The sequence below is a fragment of the Ovis canadensis genome, chromosome 16 (assembly GCF_042477335.2).
Source record: "Ovis canadensis isolate MfBH-ARS-UI-01 breed Bighorn chromosome 16, ARS-UI_OviCan_v2, whole genome shotgun sequence".
Lineage (NCBI taxonomy): Eukaryota > Metazoa > Chordata > Mammalia > Artiodactyla > Bovidae > Ovis > Ovis canadensis.
In genome coordinates this window covers 13,622,856-13,642,712 of record NC_091260.1, presented here as the reverse complement: position 1 = coordinate 13,642,712, position 19,857 = coordinate 13,622,856, and the positions used below count along the sequence as shown (strand labels likewise).

The 19,857-nt window shown below is 48.0% G+C and overlaps 1 protein-coding gene across 1 annotated transcript in view; it reads left to right on the top strand.

Annotated features, from left to right (window-relative positions):
• SLIT3 (slit guidance ligand 3) overlaps positions 1-19,857 on the top strand; it is a 724,331-nt gene that overhangs the window by 548,107 nt on the left and 156,367 nt on the right. Inside the window, exons 7-9 of the mRNA XM_069555989.1 lie at positions 1,321-1,392; positions 9,486-9,649; positions 19,267-19,408. Coding sequence (XP_069412090.1) covers positions 1,321-1,392; positions 9,486-9,649; positions 19,267-19,408 — 378 coding nt within the window. The remainder of the gene's footprint in view (positions 1-1,320; positions 1,393-9,485; positions 9,650-19,266; positions 19,409-19,857) is intronic.

Sequence of the window (19,857 nt, the reverse complement as noted above, 5' to 3'; positions counted from 1 at the left end):
GTGTGTGTGATGGGCAGAGCAAGGAGTCTGGAGCAAGATAGCGCAGGGCTCCCTCGTGCACTGTTGGAGGGAATGTAAATTGATACAGCCACTATGGAAAGCAGTATGGAGATGCCTTTAAAAACTGGGACTAAAACTACCATTAACCCAACAAGCCCACTCTGGGCATATACCCTGAGAAAACCATAATTGAAAAAAACACAGGTACTCGCAATGGTTCACTGCAGCACCATTTACAACAGCTAGGGTGAGGAAGCAACCTAGACGGCCATTGACAGATGAACGGATAAAGAAGCTGTGCTACATATGTACAGTGGGATATTACTCAGCCATAAAAAGAAACAAATTTAAGTCAGTTTTAATGAGGTGGATGAACCTAGAGCCTATTATACGGAGTGAAATAAGTCAGAAAGAAAAATAAATATCGTGTACTAACACGTATGTTTGGAATCTAGAAAGATGGTATTGATGCGCCTTTTTGCAGAGCAGCAGTGGAGACACAGACATACAGAAGAGACTTTTGGACATCGTGGGGCAAGGAGAAGGTGGAGTGAATTTAGAGATTAGCGTGGAAACATCTACATTACCAGATGTGAAATAGACAGCCAGTGGGAATTTGCTGTGTGAGGCAGAGAGCTCAAACCCAGTGCTCCATGTCAACCTAGAGGGGTGGGATGGAGTAGGAGGTGGGAGGAAGGCTCAAGAGGGTGGAGACTATGTCCACCTGTGGCTGATGCACGTTGATGTATGGTAGAAGCCAACACAACATTGTAAAGCAATTATCCTCCAATTAAAAATAAATTTTTTAAAAAAACGTGCTGGGTTCAGATCCATTATCTACAGCTTAACAGCTGTGTATCCTTGGAAGCATAATTTTACTTCTCTGAAGCTCAGCACCCCCATCTATAATGCAAGGATAAAGGCTGCCCTGTAGGGTTATGTGTAACTGAGCAAGGTGTTGGGTATCTGTTTCCTTCTCTCTGAAATGAGGACAATATTTAATTGGGGTTGCATTATAGTTGTGGGAATTAGTGACGTTGTAATGAAATGCTCACAATAGGATTTCACAAGGGCAGGCTTATGGCTCCAGGTAGTAAGTTCCAAGAGGGCAGCAGAAGGGAGGAGGGATCCACCTGTAAAAAGGAATCAGATTCTTTTCTCATTTGGAGCCCCATCCACTGGTCTCCAGCTGCTTGGTACCTGGCTGCTGAGGGGTGGTCCCTCTTGCAGTCATATCCATCCTTCCCCCACTGTCCACAAGCATCCTGGCGCTGTCCCACGATGCTCCTTTGTTGACACGTCTCTCCTCTCTGTCTGCAGCACCCTCAACAACAACAACATCAGCCGCATCCTGGTCACCAGCTTCAACCACATGCCGAAGATCCGAACCTTGTGAGTAAAGGGCCCTGCTTCCTCCCCGGCTGCTCCCGCCCTTAGGAGGCCCATGGGGCAGCACTCTCAGCTGCTTGTGAAACTTCACCCTTGCTTCCTGCCTCCAAATGCCTCCTCCCTCTGCTACTGACTAAGTGGTGTGTTAGTGTTGGGGGAGGGGCACGGATCGTGCATGGTTCTCCACCTTCTTGCTCCGGCCAGCTCATTCCTCTTCACCCTGGGAGTCTTCCTCGACTGGGGAAAGCTTTGTGTCTTCTCACTGGTTGGAAAAGTTTGTTAGTGTTACGTTGTCACTAGAACAGGGGTGTGGTGGTTTGGCATGTGTTTCGCTCATGCCCTGTACCGTTGGCGGTTCTACTGTATTGTCAAGGGTTACGACTGTTTTCCCCTCTGGGACCGGCGGGGGCTTCCCAGATGGCTCAGTGGCAAAAAACCTGCCTACCAATGCAGGAGACACAGGAGGCATGGATTCCATTCCTGAGTCAGGAAGATCCCCTGGAGGAGGAAATGGCAAGCCACTCCAGTGTTCTTGCCTGGAGAATCCCGTGGACAGAGAGCTACAGTTATGGGATCGCAGAGAGTTGGACACGACTTAGCAATCGAGCACACACATGCAAGCTGGTCAGTGGAGGAGAGGGAGTCTTATCTCCTCCTTCACCCCATCCTCCTAGTCCCCACTCACCATGCTTTCCTGCTCCCTGGATGATATTCTGGTATCAGAATGCAGTTACTCAGTTCTTTATCTGTAATGAGTTGGGTGGGCTCAAAACCCTCCAAAGTATGTACTCAAGAAGCAAATCTCCGCTTAACAGCCCATACCAAGAACATGTCTACTGCCTTTATTACCTGGGAAGGTCCCCCCACTGAGCCAGAAACTCTTTTGTAAGTTTCTCTGCAAATGGACTCTGCTGATCTGTCTAAAAGATTGGAACTTGATGCCTTTCTTGTGTTGATGGAGCCTCAGCAGAATTTACATCACAGTAGTAGGGGAGAGTCAGCCCCAAGAGTAAAGTGTCTGGCACGTAGTGAACAACAGGAATTTACAGTTAAATTATTAGTATTATGATCATCGTCATAATATTTATCTAGAAATCTGGATTAAAAATACCAAGCCTCCAGCTTATCTATGGCCCCTGAGCAGCACTGGATCCAGGGAGATGTGAAAATCCATAAAGCAGTGGTTTTCAAAGTGGCGGTCCCTAGCCCAGTAATGTCAGCATCACCTGGAACTTGTTGAAAAGCAAGATCTCAGGTCCCACCTCAGACCCATGAAGTCAGGATCTCCGGGCAGAGCAGTGTCTGTTTTTAACAAACTCTCCAGGAGATCTTGATACTGATAAGGTTGGAGAACCGCCACATTAGTGAGAAAGCGACCTTGTCTCAGGTAAGAATGAAGCAAAGATCAATGAAGCAATTGATGAGGAGACGATACAAGAACACCCTCAGAAGGACACAGAGTTGCGAGTCAGGCAGTGCACACGTGTGTGCTGAGTCGCTTCAGTCACGTCTGACTCTTTGCGACCCCATGGACTGTAGCCCGCAGGGCTCCTCTGTCCATGGCATTCTACAGGCAAGAATACTGGAGTGGGTTGCCATGCCCTCCTCCAGGGGATCTTCCTGACCTAGGGATCAAATCAGGGTCTCTTGATCTTCTGCGTTCCTTGAAACTAGTACCACCTGGGAACCCCGGGAGTCAGGCAGACCTGAGGTCAATGTGAGCTCTGACACTGTCTGTCTCTGGGCAAGTTGCTTTGTCTCTGTGTTCCTCACAGACAGTGAATTGATAAGTGCTTGCTTCAAAGTTGATGTGAGAATGAAATGTACTAACAGGTAAAGTTGCCTGGTCATGGTGTCCAGACAACAAATACTAGCTAGTATTCAGTTCAGTTGCTCAGTCATGTCCGACTCTTTGCGACCCCATGAACTGCAGCACACCAGGCCTCCCTGTCCATCACCAACTCCCGGAGTTTACCCAAACTCATGTCCATCGAGTCAGTGATGTCATCCAACCATCTCACCCTCTGTCGTCCCCTTCTCCTCCTGCCCTCAATCTTGCCCAGCATCAGGGTCTTTTCCAATGAGTCAGCTCTTTGCATCAGGTGGCTAAAGTATTGGAGTTTCAGCTTCAACATAAGTCCTTCCAATGAACACTCAGGACTGACCTTCTTTAGGATGGACTAGTTGGATCTCCTTGTAGTCCAAGGGACTCTCAAGAGTCTTCTCCAACACCACAGTTGTTCAAAAGCATCAATTCTTCAGCGCTCAGCTTTCTTTATAGTCCAACTCTCACATCCATACATGACTACAGGAAAAACCATAGCCTTGACTAGACGGACCTTTGTTGACAAAGTAATATCTCTGCTTTTGAATATGCTATCTAGCTTGGTCATAACTTTCCTTCCAAGGAGTAAGCGGCTTTTAATTTCATGGCTGCAGTCACTATCTGCAGTGATTTTGGCGCCCAAAAAATAAAGTCAGCCACTGTTTCCCCATCTATTTTCCATGAAGTGATGGGACCAGATGCCATGATCTTTGTTTTCTGAATGTTGAGGTCTAAGCCAACTTTTTCACTCTCCTCTTTTACTTTCTTCAAGAGGCTCTTTAGTTCTTCTTCACTTTCTGCCATAAGGGTGGTGTCATCTGCATATCTGCAGTTTTTGATATTTCTCCTGGCAATCTTGATTCCAGCTGTGCTTCCTCCAGCCTAGCATTTCTCATGATGTACTCTGCATAGAAGTTAAATAAGCAGGGTGACAATATATAGCCTTGATGTACTCCTTTTCCTATTTGGAACCAGTGCACTGTTCCATGTCCAATTCTAACTGTTGCTTCCTGAAACTGTATACAGATTTCTCAAGAGGCAGGTCAGATGGTCTGGTATTCCCATCTGATTCAGAATTTTCCACAGTTTATTGTGATCCACACAGTCAAAGGCTTTGGCATAGTCGATAAAGCAGGAATAGGTGTGTTTCTGCTCTCTTGCTTTTTCCATGATCCAGCGGATGTTGGCAATCTAATCTCTGGTTCCTCTGCCTTTTCTAAAACCAGCTTGAACATCTGAAAGTTCACAGTTCATGTATTGCTGAAGCCTGGCTTGGAGAATTTTGAGCATTACTTTACTAGCATGTGAGATGAGTGCAATTGTGTGGTAGTTTGAGCATTCTTTGGCATTGCCTTTCTTTGGGATTGGAATGAACACTGACTTTGTAGTATTGGGTTAGCCAAAAAGTTCATTCAAGTTTTTCTATACCGTCTTACGAAAACTCCACATGAACGTTTTGGCCACCCAATATGAAGGGGACTCCGAGCTCAGGTTCCATCATGGTGCCCTGCTTCTTCCTTTGATCCCTCTTGGGATGGCAGAATTCACTCAAGAAAATCTATCCTCTTCCTCCCCTTTTGAAAGGGAATGATGCCGGAGAAACCATGGGGTCTTCAAAGACCTCTTCGGAGTCTATAGCAAACCACGAGTGGGCCACAGATGGAGCGTGGCCCGGGGCTTCTGGCCGGGAAGCGGAAGTGTGCCTTGGAGAGCATCTCCCCAGACAGTGGGTTGAGTAGAAGAAATACAGCTTTCACCTGCAGAAACCAGCAGCCCAGCTCCTGTGGGCTGGTCCTCTGAGATGTCCGCGCCCTCTCCTGTTACTTTCGGTGGGAAAGTATCAGTCGGAGCTGTGAGGGGCCCTGGGAGGCAGGGAAGATGGCCAGGTCTGGATCTTGGGCTCTCTGTGTGGGTGTTGTAGGTGCTAGGGAGGAGGGCGGGAGAGTTTCTCCTGCTTGTTTCTGTTGTCATACTTTCCTGTGGTCCTGAACACTCATCTGATGAGCTCAGATCAATCAATCAATCTCGTCTGTTCTCTTTGCTCCGTGCTGGTGCCATTTTCTCTTTAGTTTAATTTCAGAGATGGCTCTGTAGAGAACTCCCCAGAGACCTGAGCTGACTAATCCCCCTTCACTGTAATTAAAGTGTGGTGGGGATGGGGAGGGGGGTGTGCTGGTGGTGAAGAAGGAGGGAAGAGGGGAGAGGAAGGAAGTCATAAATGGGATTTCTAAAGGAAAGCTTTTATATTGAATTCAGAAAGCCACATTTTATAGAAAATGAACACTGACCCTCTCTAAAAGGATTTGCTGGAAATTTAATTTAGCGTCTGTGGCTAAAAGGCACCTTCTACAAATTGGCATTTGTATTCATTCACCTTATCTCCTGTAAAGGTGGTTTTGCCAACATGCAATATGGTGTTTCCATCAGGAAAAGACCACAGAGCAACTGGCAGGAAACATCTAGCTGCCTTGATGCTCTGGTGGTTAAGAGGTGATAACCTTGTACAGGCAGGACCTTGGGTTGAGAAGAGCCTGATGTCTGGAGCTAGTCTCTGTGCAGTAAGAATAATAATAGCAAATATGTCTTCAGGAGTTTACGGTATCCCAAATTGAGTGCTAAGCACTTTTGTCTTTTAATCTTTTGGCCACACTGCATGGCATGCAGGATCTTAGTTGCCTGATCAGGAATCAAACCCACAATCCCTGCATTAGCAGCGTGGAGTCTTAACCACTGGACCACCGGGAAGTCCCTAAGCACTTTTCATGGGTCATTTTGACCCTCATGACAGCTCTAGGAAGAAGGCGCCATTAATATTCCCATTTTATAGATGACAACACTGAGCACGCATGCTTGCATGCTCAGTCACTTCAGTTATTTCTGACTCTCTGCGACCCTATGGACTGTAGCCCACCAGGCTCCTCTGTCCATGGGATTCTCCAGGCAGAAATACTGGAGTGCGTTGCCACGCCCTCCTGCAGGAGATCTTCCCAACTGAGGAATCAAACCTGTGTCTCTTACACCTCTTGCATTAGCAGCTGGATTCTTTACCACTAGCATCATGTGGGAAACCTAGTAACACTGAGAACCAGGGTTAAATCACTGCCCACAGTCAAAGTCGAAAAAGCACAGAGCCCATGTCAGATTCCAACACTTTGACCTCAGAAGCTGAGCTCTTCTCAGAAGCTGACAGACTAGAGCTAAGCTCTAGGAACAAAAGCAGAAGGGCATCAGGTGAGCTGAGAAAGGGGAGACCTGAGCTTCCATGTGGCCAAAGGGCCACAGGAGGCCACTCTCCCCTATATCATCACCGTCACAAAAGTTACTGAAAGTAATCAAAATCATTTCTTTTCTCACTCAAGAAAATTAGAAATACTTCTGGCCGTGTCTGGGCTCAAGTTTCAAGATCATCATGATTATTTTTTTCTTTTAATATTAGTGTTTGGGATGATATTGCTCAATTTGCTCTCCCAAACGTGACATAAAAGGCAACTTGAAAGATTCAGCTCAGCTCAGCTCTCCAGGCAAGTAAAATTCCAAGAGGGGAGGCCTGAGCCAGTCCATGGCCCTGGGCTTTTGACAAGGGCCTTCATACGGCTTCAAAGACAGTCTGGGTCTCCTCTTTTCCATGCTCCTGCTTGGGAGAGGAGAAATTCCTACAGAAACAGACAAAGGGGTAAGGGCCATTTATAGCTGGCTTAAGAAGACGAGTAGCTTAGGACTGGCCAGTGGGGATTCAGGAAGAAACAGCCTAATATAATCTTCCAAAAGGAAAACCTCTGACATTTTGATTATCCCAGAAATTTATCAGCTCAATAAGGATCTGACTTACCTAAATCTCATTTGTGTTGTTTCATTGATCTCTTCCTTCTCATTGAAACTGATGGGAATTTGTTTGCATTGATCCACCTTCTTTCCTTACCTTCCATACCTCAGTGCCAAAGAGGGCAACTGCCCTTCCCAGTAAAAGCCAAACTCGTTAAAAGGCACACACACAAAAAACCTCTGGTGCCTCAGCCTGTGTGTGCCACTGTAGCCCACCTCTGCTCCACCTTGTCACCAAGAGCTGACCCACCGTCGCCATTTTCCTAGGCAGCCTTTAGAGCTGGTGGTGTATTCCTGGCCATTCCTCTCTCTCTCAACAGCTCACTGATGGGTCAGGAGACAGATCATTTTCCCTCATGCTGCAGTTTCCCAGCAGGTCCCAGGGCAGAAAAGGGATGCCCTTCTCCCCTTCATGCTCTTTAGGAAAGAATAACCAACTCCAGGTCTTCCACTGGGCTCCGCTCCGTCCTTGGCACAAAGTGGAGTCATCTTTGTCTAAAACACACACGTCTTGCTTTCCTACTTAGCGCTGAGGTCCTTCCCCGCAGCTTAGGGTTGTCCCTCTCTCCTGGAGTGCCAGCCTGAGAAGAAGCCAGGCTCACTTCCACAGCATCAGGACCTGAATTTTGATGCTCTGGGCCCATTATAGGCACAGTCTCTTTGTCCTCACAACTGAGTTTGACCTTAAAATATTGGCTCTGAAGTACGAAAAGAAAATTATAACATCAGAATTCATCACTTTTAAACAAAATCATAAAATTTTTTCAAATATTTTTCAGCAGAAAAAAAAATTATATTCTGGGTGGGATATGGGTTCGTTTAGTCAGTTGGATACAGTGGGATCTGGGGCCTCCACTCCGAGGCTCCCGAGTTCCCCAGTGGCCCTGGCTTGCCTGAGGTTTGCACCCATGCAGTGGCAGGGAGTCTCTGCCTGCAGGCAGCACAGATGAGCTGCACTCAGCTGATGTTTAGCAGTGTTGACCTTGCACTGAGTGGAGTGTGGTCAAGAGCCCTTCAGCTCTCTCCACATCAGGCACAGATGTAGCCTGAGCCAACTGCTTTGGGCTGCCACGCAGTATTAACTGGCATGACACAGAGTACTCAAAAGTCCCAAGATACGGCTGGCTGATTAGCATGTGCGGGATGGGGCATTGAAATTGACATCAGAAAGCCAAGTATATGATGAACTGTTGTGACTAGAACTCACCCGTGGGCTACTTGTAATGACTGAGGTTGGTAGGGAGTGTGGACACTGGAAATCCCTGATACAGAACCTTGGGAAGAACCTTTAGAAGCCCTGGCTATCCTTAGGTTGCCCTCCAGTCAGCGGAAATGAAGTTTCACTTAACCAGTTGGGGTTCCCCTCAGATGTGGAATCTGCAGATCCCTCTCAGGAATCTTAGTCCAGAATGAGAAATCGACCTCGAATTATAGCTACTAGAGGGAGAAAGCCCAAGAGTCCTGAAAACAAATGTAACGCCTTTTCAGAATCCCTGAAGCAGTTAGAAGAGCAAATACATCGGGTGGAACTGGACTTGGGAAGGTGATAAAAGGCACTCCGGAGAGATTGCTCTGCTTTGCAGGAGTCTGTATGGATAATACCTTACTTACATAGGAGGATGGAGAGAAGATGCTTTCTTCAGAAAGCCCCCTTCTCTTTGTGACCTGCTAGGCCTGGCTAGTGCACACAGTGGTATTTTAGGCTCACCAGTGTGACACGAAAAGTGAAAGTTACTCAGGCGTGTCCGACTCTTTGAGACCCCATGTCCATACAGTCTTTGGAATTCTCCAGGCCAGAATACTGAAGGGGGTAGCTTTTCCCTTCTCCAGGGGAGCTTCCCAACCCAGGAATCAAACCAGGGTCTCCTGTATTACAGGCGGATTCTTTACCAGCTGAGCTACCAGGGAAGCATTCTGAAGGGGGTGTATTAAAGAGATCTAGAGTGGAAATGAAGGAGGGAGAGAAAAGATTGTGGCAAATCCTGGCCACAGTTCACTATAGACTGGGGCATGGTGATGAGGAAGCTGTTGCAAGCCATCTGGAACTCAAGTTAGCTAAAGTACTGACATTTGCACCTGAGTCACCCTTTTGGAATTTGGACCTGAATCAGGATTGTCAGTGTGGTAACGCCGCCCTCCCTCTCCTGTATGCTGAGGCTTTCCCCGGTGGAAATGGAAAGGGTGGAATCACTATTAAGAAATGGGAATTGCTCAGAACCCTGAAGGTCACCATTGGATGTGGCTGGCACGAGAAGACGACTGTCATTTGTGGGTTAGCAATAGGAGGGTTGAGGATCCAGTGGCAGTTCGCAGTGCAGAGGGCAGTTCTCCCCTGGGATCCCGAGGATGGTCATGCTGGGCAAAGGAGCATGGACGCGGCACTGCGTTCTGCCAGTGGCAGCCCCCCACTTCCTGCGGTGACAGCCTCTCCCCTCTCCCCCGCTCCCAGGCGCCTGCACTCCAACCACCTGTACTGTGACTGCCACCTGGCCTGGCTCTCGGACTGGCTGCGGCAGCGGCGGACCGTCGGCCAGTTCACTCTCTGCATGGCCCCTGTGCACCTGAGGGGCTTCAGCGTGGCAGACGTGCAGAAGAAGGAGTACGTGTGCCCAGGTGAGACGGCATGGCTCCCCTCCCCTCCTGTCCCGCCGCTCGCCCGCCTGTGAGCTCGCCTCAGCCGTGAACACGTGCCCAGCCCAGAGCTTGGCGCAGAGCACTCTAGTGTGCCTCCGGGCGTGCCAGAAAAGAAGCTCTTACTGAAGGAACTCATGGATCCCTTTCTGTTACGCCTCCGAGTCCATCGATCCTAAGAAGCTAACATTCGCTAGGTCCTTTAACATTGGCCAAACGCATTCCTAAGCCCATTTGCTCCTAGAAATTGAGAGCCAGGCTAACGGAGGCTATTTCCAAATCTGCTTGCTTGGAAATCTTAGCTCTGTCCCTTAGTGGTGTGTGACTTTGGTAAGTTGCTGCATGTCTGCCAAATGGAAATAATCGTCGTCTATAACTCAAGGGACGGGTGGGAGGATCCAATGAAATAATGCATATGAAGCACTTGGCATGATGCGCAGCACTTGGTGAGAGCTAATGAGTGGAGCTCAATTATTAGAGTTCAGTGGGCCCACAGAATGTGCCGAGCAAACACAAGAGTTTGATCTGTGGCTAATTGAAGTGTAATAGGACAGAAAACAGAGCTGTGCTAGGACGAAACTGAAGGCAGCCTCGGCCCCCAGGATGCGAGGCGACTGAGTGACCTGGGAAGCGCTTCTCAGAGGAGGTTACCTTTGCCCTGGGTCCTAAACGTTCTTTGCTTGTTTGTTTTTACTTTCATTGACATTCTCCGATCCCATCAAGTCTTCCCTTTTCCAGTGGCAAGGATGTAGAGCTAATTTCTTGATTGCTTCAAAAACAAGAGAATTCAGTTGGAGAGATCCCCAAAGAGGCATTCCTGAAATTCAGGAGCTCAGTCCTGCAATTGGGTCCAGTGGCTTCTAAAGGCTTATCTTGGAGTGCTGATGTGTAGAAAAAGGAACTTTTTTTTTAAATTTTGATTTTTTTAACACCAAAAACATCTCATATTGGGGTATAGCCAATTAGCAATGTTGTGACAGTTTCAGGTGAATGGTGAAGGGACTCAGTCATACATATTCATATTTCCATTCTCCCCTAGTCCCCTGCTTCCATCCAGGCTGCCACATAACATTAAGCAGAAATAAGGAAAAAGGAGCTTTCTCACTACAGAAGCCGACTACATGTTAGGGGACCGCGTGTGGCCAGGAGTACAGACTGGTCCTCCTCGGCTCTTAGGCTGCATTTGCCATATGTGGGAATTTTCCTTGAATTTAACTTCACACTCTGCTGCTTTCCCCTGTCATGTAACAGCTTCATCAAATTCTTTATTATCCAAAAACATTTTAACATGTCTCTGAGCAGTACCTCAACAATTTCCTATAGACACCCACTTAGAAATCACTTTCCATCAAACACATAATAAAACCGTTTATCACACAGGCACCAAACTCAAATATAGTGACTGTAATTACAGTAATTATTAGGCAAAGGGTACAATATCGGCATAAGTGCCAGTGAAAGAAATAATTATAGAGTGCAGGAGTCATCCAAGAGCTAGTGAGAAAAACTAATTAGGGAAAACGGTAAAACATCTCATTATAGGTGGGTGCCAAGTTTAAAGCTGCACACCAACACGAATGCACTTCGTCACAAAAGCACCATCCCATCAGAGAAGTGCCGAGACACTGCTTACCCAGCAGCAGTCAGGACCCAAAACCCAGGGTGGGAAGGCTGATCCGCCTGGGTCCTGAGGGTGCTGCTTCCCCAAGTCTCCCTCCTCTGAAAAGGCTGGATCTCAGTTCAGTCCAGTCTCTCAGTCGTGTCCAACTCTTTGCAACCCATGGACTGCAGAACACCAAGCTTCCCTGTCCATCACCAACTCCTGCAGCTTGCTCAAACTCATGTCTATCGAGTCGGAGATGCCATCCAACCCTCTCCTCCTCTGTCGTCCCCTTCTCCTCCTGCCTTCAATATTTCCCAGCATCAGGATTTTTTCCAAGGAGTCAGTTCTTCACATCAGGTATCTAAAGTATTGGAGCTTCAGCTTCAGCATCAGTCCTTCCAATGAATATTCAGGACTGATTTCCTTTAGGATGGACTCACAGGTGGGTTAATAGTTACATAGGTGACTGTTACCTTTATCATATCCCCTGTTTATAGCAATCTTGTTTATTGCTGTGATGGTCCCTGTAGCTTCTTGATACAAAGCCAAATGTCTTTTAAGGACATGAAAATTTAATCCACAAACTCCAGACATGAATATGCTATTGCACTCTACCCTCTCGCTCATAGTTTAGGGGAGTGACACATTGGAGCCCCTGTGCATGGGGGATTTTTTAGATGTTTATCCCAGGTTCTGAAGAATTAAAAACAGGATGTTGTGCTGGGTTACTTTCTGAAAAGTCAATTATATACAATGGCAAGGAGAACTGGTGAGTTGAACATCATGATTGAATGAAGCATCTCCTTAGTGGGGCTCAGGAGGAGCAGCCCCTCCGAAAAGTATTATACCTTTAATAATGATTCAAGGTAGTTGGTGAGACTGTAAAAAAAAAAAGAGGGTGCTGGGGGAAGTGGTGTGGAGCAAGGCTCAGCCTATGTACATGCAGGATGTCGAAAAGATGGGCTGTTCTCCTGTACCTGCACCGTAACTCGAGCCCCGTGAAGTGAAGCTCACCTCTAAGGGGGCAGGCCTGCCCCACGGCAGAGCCCAGCAAGGTATCTGAGGGAGGCAGTCTGAGACGACCTGATGGCAGCTGTTTGAAGCTGCAAAACCGCCAGGGTTCTGCCTCACCCAAGCTGTTCCTCCCATAACCCGCAAGAGATGGGCTTCAGTCAAGAAAAGAGGGGCGTGACCATTTCTTTAAAAGAAAGAAGTCATCCTCTCCGGAGAGAGAAGGCTTAGGGCAGCAATTAGGCTGTCCCTTTGAGTATTCATCACCAGTGGTCCCTCCCCAGGCAGCCTAAGAGAACCCTCCCTGCGCCCCTATGCGGCATCAAAAACCTCCCCTGACACAGGACTCCAGAGACAGAAATGAGCTTTCTCTCTTTCAGCCTGCGAGGGCCCTGCCTGCCCAAGTCCCTGATAGCTCCCTCTGAATTAAACCTGGCTGTCTGGAGCCCAGCCTCTTCTCCCCAGAAGCCCTGGCTACAGGCTTCTTATGATGCCAGTTAACCCAGAAATTTGCTAGCAGCACACTTGATAAAATTCATCTCCTCTGTCAATGGTCCCCTTCAATCAAAGGCATTTAGTTTCCTCCCCTGGGGAGACAAGTGGGACTTTTTCACAAGGGTGGGAGACTATTTTATTTATTACTAATGATTTTCTATGATAGACAATGGGACTGTGTGGTCTCCTTTCTCTCTTAATGAAAGGATTTCTCTGTTAATTTCCCTTGTTTTTAGAGAGAGCTTAGGGCCATAGGACTAGACGAGCTCCTGACTGGACTTCATGAGTTCACACGACAGATCGGAGAAAAGGTTCTGCTTTGGCCATGCTTAGGCTCATGTGAGCTGGAAGTTGCTGAATTTTGTTTCCCATCCTTACGTAAAGGGCTTATTTTGGAGTTTAAACTCTAGGTTTTCTCTTCCTTGTGTCAATTTCCTGGTGCCTTACTATGATCAAGGGTATTAGCTAAATATTTGACCTCTTGAATTAATTATCTCTTTCCTCTGAACATCTTTTTTAAACTTTTTATTTTATATTGGAGTATGACCAGTTAACAATGTGATAGCTTCAGGTGCACAGCCGAGCAAGTCAGCGGTACATACACGTGTCCATTCTCCCCCAAAGTCCCCTCCCATCCAGGCTTCCGCTTAACACTGAGCAGAGTGCCCTGTGCTATACAGTAGCTCCTTGTTGGTTATTCATTTTAAATATAATAGTGTGCGTATGTGGATCCAAAACTCCCTAGTTAACCCTTCCCACCATCCTCTGAGCATCTTTGAACCTGTTTATGTGTCTTTGAATGTGAGGTATCTCTTCATGAAGATTGAGCCTGTCTCTAGTAATAAGGGGCCATGTCTTAAACATTTTCCAGGTGCCCCATCACCTCGAGCACTGCTGGTTCCTAACAGCCTCTCAACAAACTCTTCCTCAGTTATTATTAAAATGAAATAGGTGTGTCTCCTTGGAAACAAGAAACTTTCTCCTTCTACTTCCTTTTTTTAAAAAATTTGAGACTAGTTACTAAGTATAAAGATAATTAAGGAAAGCCATGACTAGCTGCCCATCTCCTTAGGAGGTTTTAATTAAAACACCATAATTGGACATTGCAGGAATGAGATTATTAGGTTTATTTAGTCATTCCCCAAATGATCATGCCTCTGGTATTTAAATCACATTCATTCATATTCTCATCATAATTGCTTGAGTCCCATTGTCATTCAGTCTGTTGTTGGCTTTTGAAAGGCCAGAGGGCAACAGGGATGCTTAATTTGAATACTGGAATTAATTTATTTCTACACACTCACCAGGCCATTGGATTTTCCAACTATATTCATTCTACTGGGTGAAGTTCTTTTTAAAGACAGAAAGAAACCCAACTCTAACATAAGCATGTCGAGCAGTCTCCAGTGTGGCTGACCCAGTCGGAGTCTTGCCCCTGAGCTTCCTATTCCCAAGATTTCAAGACTTTGACATTTTCTGTTTCAGGGCAATAGGAAAGCATGGTGAGTGTCTTCTTGGCAGAGGAGATGGAAGAAGAGCCCTTCTGTTATGGGAATAAACATAATGGATCTATGTCAGGGTACTTTTTGTTTTTAGATTAATTTTTTTAATCTTTTGGCCACACTGTGCAGCATGTGGGATCTTAGTTCCCTGACCAGGGATAGAACTCAAGTCCCCTGCACTGGCAGCGAGGACTCTTAACCACCGGACCACCACTAAAGTCCCTGCATCAGGGGTTTTATGAGGATCACGTGAGACGACACAAACAAAGCACTTAATGCATAGGTAACACCCTGCCGACATTAGCTACTCTCTTGAGAACGACGCACCTGTGTCCACGGGCAAGCACGCTCCTCTCTCCAGACTTCTGTTTCCCCCCCGTCTCCATGGCCCTCTCTGGATCTGAAGTTCAGTGACTTCAGCCCCACTCATCTGGGCTTTTAGGATGATGATCACCTTCATTTGCCAACAAAGAGAACGGAGATGAGGTGAGCACTGAGCAGGAGTCAGTGCTGCTCACTGCCCTGGTCGCGTCTCCATTCTTCTTCTCTTGTAGAACTGGAGGGCAGCTTGCAGTCAGCAGAGGGAGGAGAATCTGTGCGGTGTCCATGCGGGCACCCACCGGCTCTCACCCTGTGAGAATTCTAGCCGGGGACGCATTCCTGCCCTCTGCCTCGCTGAGGGCTCCCAGGGCTGGGAAGTAGCTCCCTTGATGACCAGTAAGACCAGGAAGGGCCAGCGTGTCTGTTCCCCCCGAGCCCTGCCCTGCCCTCCCCTCCCTCCAGACACTGGACTACAGGCCAGGAGTCTTAGGAGATCTCTGAAGGCTGGACATCTCAGCTCCCTCCTTGAGGTACCTCAAAGGTAGCTTTGACTCCTTATTGAAATTCTCGAGCTTTGGTAGTGATTGAGGAAAGGTGAGACAGTACCCCAGAGACAGGCACCTGGGCCGCGTGCCCGTCTCCCTGCTCTGATGAGCACATCCTTCCACCCCAGGGCAGTAGCGTGTTCACACTGGGCCTAAAAGAGGTCTAAGAGCAGAGGAGCCCGGGCTCTCACTGTCAAGTGAAGAAAGGAAGAGCAAGTCCATGTGCACTGCTAAGTTTATGAGAGGATGTCTTAGAGAGTAGATGGCAGAAGGTCTACCCGCTAATCCATCGCTATGCTCTGATTTAAGGCCTTTGCTGTGCCAGGGAGGGAAGGGGGTGGTACCCATCAGCAGGCTCGCTCGAGGATCGTGAGGACTCATGGGTGCCCAGAGAACACATCATGCGATGGGAACACATGTGCATGGAGCAGGCTCATACCTAGAGAGACCCTCCCATTGAAGATCTGTACACACTCCTATCCCAGTGTTAAAACTCTGTTCCCATTCTGCTCTGCTTCCTAGCCAGTAGTCATAGAATTCGCTGGGTAGAAAGGTAGGTGCTTCCGCGATTCGTCCCCCTTGGAAATTGACTATCCCCTGCACCACCCTCTTCGGCTTCCATGTGTGTGGACTGGAAAGGCTGGGAGAGGTGGCTTTGCAGACAGAGCTTGGCGCAGGGCCTGGATGTCCCTGCTGACCCGCGCGTGGGGGCTCAGCTCAGATGGGGCCGCAGGAGATCGGACCAGTGGCCTTCTCTGTGGTTAAAACGACCTGCGCGTCAGCCTGAGAGTCCTGTTTCCCCAGAGCCGCTCGTCTCCCCGCTCTGGGACTGATCCTATGGACACGAGCCCAGGGCACTTAGAACTCAGGGAGCCTGCCCCTAGGGTCCTTCCAGAGCTTGGTGACATCCCACCTCTCTAAGGCTTCTGGGCCAATTCCATTCATGGATTCATCCTCTCCCTCACCTAAGGTGTGTTTACTGACTTGCATTGGGCCCTATTCTGGGCACTGAAGATGTAATAGTGAAGAAGGTGGGGAAGGTTGCTGCCCTTGTAGAGTTTCACATCAATCTGTCCAGGGACGCAAGGCATAAGGGAGGGACGCCTGCCAGCACAGGATTCAGAGATCCAAAGGGAAGTGGGCTTGGTCCCCTCCAGCATCGACTCAGGGGAGGTGTTTCCAGGGAAGGTGAACTCAACTTTCAAGCCTGGCTTAGACCATGTTTTGTTACAACAAGAGGGGAGCACCCTCACCACGTGTAAATACCTGGCTGGGGAGCTGCCAGCCCGGGATGCTGACAGAGGCTATAATTACCAGTGTTTCCCTCTGTGTAATTACTGACCCGGTTAAGGAACCTTTTCAAAGGCTGTTCGCCTTGACAACATCCCTTTCAGTGTAGCACACCGTTTCTTCCGAATCAGAGCCTCTCCGTGAAACGCCCAGCTTGTTTTCAGAGGGATCCAAGGCTGCAGTCTGGATCTGGCTTAAACAGAATTCATTTCAGCCTAAAAGTCAGAAGGGGTCCCTTTGAAGAAACTCCATTTCAGAACCTCCTGTCGCCCATAGGAGTACCAGAACGTAATGTCTTTCTTCCATTCTTTTCTGACACACCCCGTCTATGTCACAGTTTGACAGATCAAAAGAGGCACGGCCGTCGGAGACCCTGTGCCTCAGTGGACGGAAAGGCAACTGCTCAGGCTCAGGGCGCTCCACGCAGCCCTTGACACTTGCCCTCCAGGAAGGGGCAGGGTGTGGCACGACGTCTCCCTGGCTGGCCAGGCGCCCGAGCCCCTTGATGTGGAGAGCCGGGCATGGCAGCTTTCTCTGCTGGGCAGCCCTGACATCTGAAGCCTTCCTGCTCTGAGCCTCCCTGGGAGGATGTGGGTGAGGGGGCGAGAGCCCTGCCTATGATAGCTCTTCTTCGCTACCTGCGAAGGGAGGGAGCAGAGGAGGGGGGCTGTCAGGCTCTTAGTCCTCCTGTTTCCGTTTGTCTGAAGAGCGGTGGTTGACTTTTAGACTCAGAAGGGTGTCAGTGGTGCAGTCGAAGCTTCTTGTTCACTGAGATGGCAGCAGAAAAGTTCAGGGTGGGTACTATGACTTGCCCAACATCCTGCAGACAATTTGTGGCTGAGCCAGACCCATTATTAATAACAATAACAAATAACACGACTGAGCCCTGTGTTCCACAAACTCTTCTAAATACTTCACGTGCATTAACTTCACCTTCACAACAAAGCCATGCTATGAAGTAAGGTTTGTTGTTTTCCCCCATTTTAAAGATGGAGAAAACTGAGACAGGAGGACTTAAGGATAATAGTATAGAATCAAGGTTCAAACTGAGCCCATGGGACTCCAGAGCCCACACTTTTGGCCACAATAATCTCATTCCTGACCTGAGTTTCTTACAGGCCAGCCCTCTGGGTTTGTCATTTTCTCAGAAGTGTAAAGACTTTACCAGTTTGGAACAAAGCCAGCACCACCTCACCCTCTAAGAGAATGCTTCACTCGGGGATTTTAATGTAAATTGTCATCTCACTGGCATTTTCCATGGTCTCCGTTAGATCCACTAGTGTGATGCTGGAGAGTTTCAAGTCCTTGCACCCTACACAAGAATATTTTCTTGAATGTTCCATCTAAGAGGATGTTTTGAAATTGCGTGTGTGTGTGTGTGTGTGTGCGTGCGTGCGTGCGTGCGTGCGTGCCCCGGGCCCGGTCAGTCCTCTGATTCAACCTCTGTAGCTAGACTTGCTCTGGCTTCCCAGCCTCAGCTTCTGCAGTGAACAGGGGCCAAACCAAAATCATCTTTCTCTACAGACATTGTCCATGTTTCACGTTTTATCTTTGGCCAAGAGCCCCTGACCAGACGGTCCGTGTCTGATCAGTGAGGGTATTTACAGAGTTGGTCTGAATCTGCTCTTAGCCAATGACCCTGTGCTCTGAGAGGGGGACCTCGAAAGACAATGAAATTGTCCCTGTTGGCTGGACCCTGGGTGTGGTTTAAGGTCCTGAGGAGGCCATTGGGTTGAGTTTACCTTTTGGACCATCCTGTCCACATTTGAAAAACTAACCACAGGTTTGAGAGTCTTACTTCACTTTGAAGAAACAATCATAATATGAAAACATACACCATCTTTTCAATTGGAATTTACTTCTGTTAGTGATTTGATGTGACCACCAGAGAAACTGATTAAGATTCTTATGACTCTCTGAATCTTGAGCTAGTTTACCAGTGTGTATGTTTATTTTCACTTGGCTTGCTTTCTTTCTTTTTTTTTTGTTAATTTTTTGGCCACACCTCACCGCATGTGGGATCTTAGTTCCCCGGTCTTGCATTGGAAGCACAGAGTCTTAACCACTGGATCACCAGGGAACTCCGCATCAGCTTTCTATTAAAACATAAACACCTTCCATACCACTTTCTTTTCTTTCTTTTTTTTTTTACCACTTTGCATTACATTCACATGGGTTCTCACCTCAAGCAAAATTAAGGCCCCAAAATGTGGAGTAACTTGTTCACCTTTTTCTCTCATGAGATAAGTTTTATTTGCATGATCTCTGGACAGAAAAGCTATTTGAACAGGCCTTGAATGTTGCTGTTGATGGCTGTATTGACATTCGGTCATTAGTGCCCCCAAATGGGGAAATTCTGTCGCCTTTTCTCCTCCCACTTGGGTTTGAGAGTGCCTTTCAACTGCTTGAGAAAGGAATGAAGGTGTATCTAAACTCAGTAGCCAAGCCCCAGATAAAAGATCGAAACCTCGGGGTGTCGTTCAGACTTGGGACCCCTGGAAAGCAGTCCCAGGGTGTGTCCTTTGCATGCCAGTGGTGTATTTCCGTGTGCAGTTGACTCTGAGAGCAGCTCTGCGACTGAAAAGCTGGCATGATCAGGTGACAGAGCAGGTGGAAGAATCCAGAAATAGGTCAAGGTCAGGCTGTCTCCTCTTGGCTGAATATTTAGCCAGTAGCACCTGTGACTCCCAGATGAGGGGTGATGTCAGCTGGTGATCATTTTTCAGGTAGTTGATGAGGTAGCTGCCTCCTTGGGAAGCTGGGTAAGGATCACAGAAGCCCAGGGAGCTCCTCACACTGACATGAGCTGACCACTGTGTTCTGACCCCGCAGGCCCCCACTCGGAGCCTCCAGCCTGCAATGCCAACTCCATCTCCTGCCCTTCAGCCTGCACGTGCAGTAATAACATCGTGGACTGTCGAGGGAAGGGCCTGACAGAGATTCCCGCCAACTTGCCAGAGGGCATCGTTGAAATGTAAGTGCCTGCCTGCCACCATCTGTCCCTGGTGAGTTCACCTCGTGGTCTCGGCCAATCCCCGCAGACTGGCGGCATGTTGGGCTGCTAGAGCTGACTATTGAAAATGCTCAGCCATCTCTTTGCCTTCCTTCCATGCTTACCCAGGTATTATAGCTCAGGGGTCAAGAGTGTAGACTCTCAACACAGTCAGCACATGACAACCTGTAGACAAAATATGTCCACCACCTATTTTTGTAAATAAAGTTTTATTGGAACACAACCACACCCATTCATTTACATATTACCTATGGCTGTTCTTGTTGGGCACTACTGAGTAGCAATGACAAAGGAACTTATGCCCACGAAGCCTGATGTATCTTCCATCTGGCCCTTTGCAGTAAAGGTTTACCCGTCCCTACCCTAGAGTCACTCTGTGATCACATCCTAGTTCTGCCATGCACTAGCTG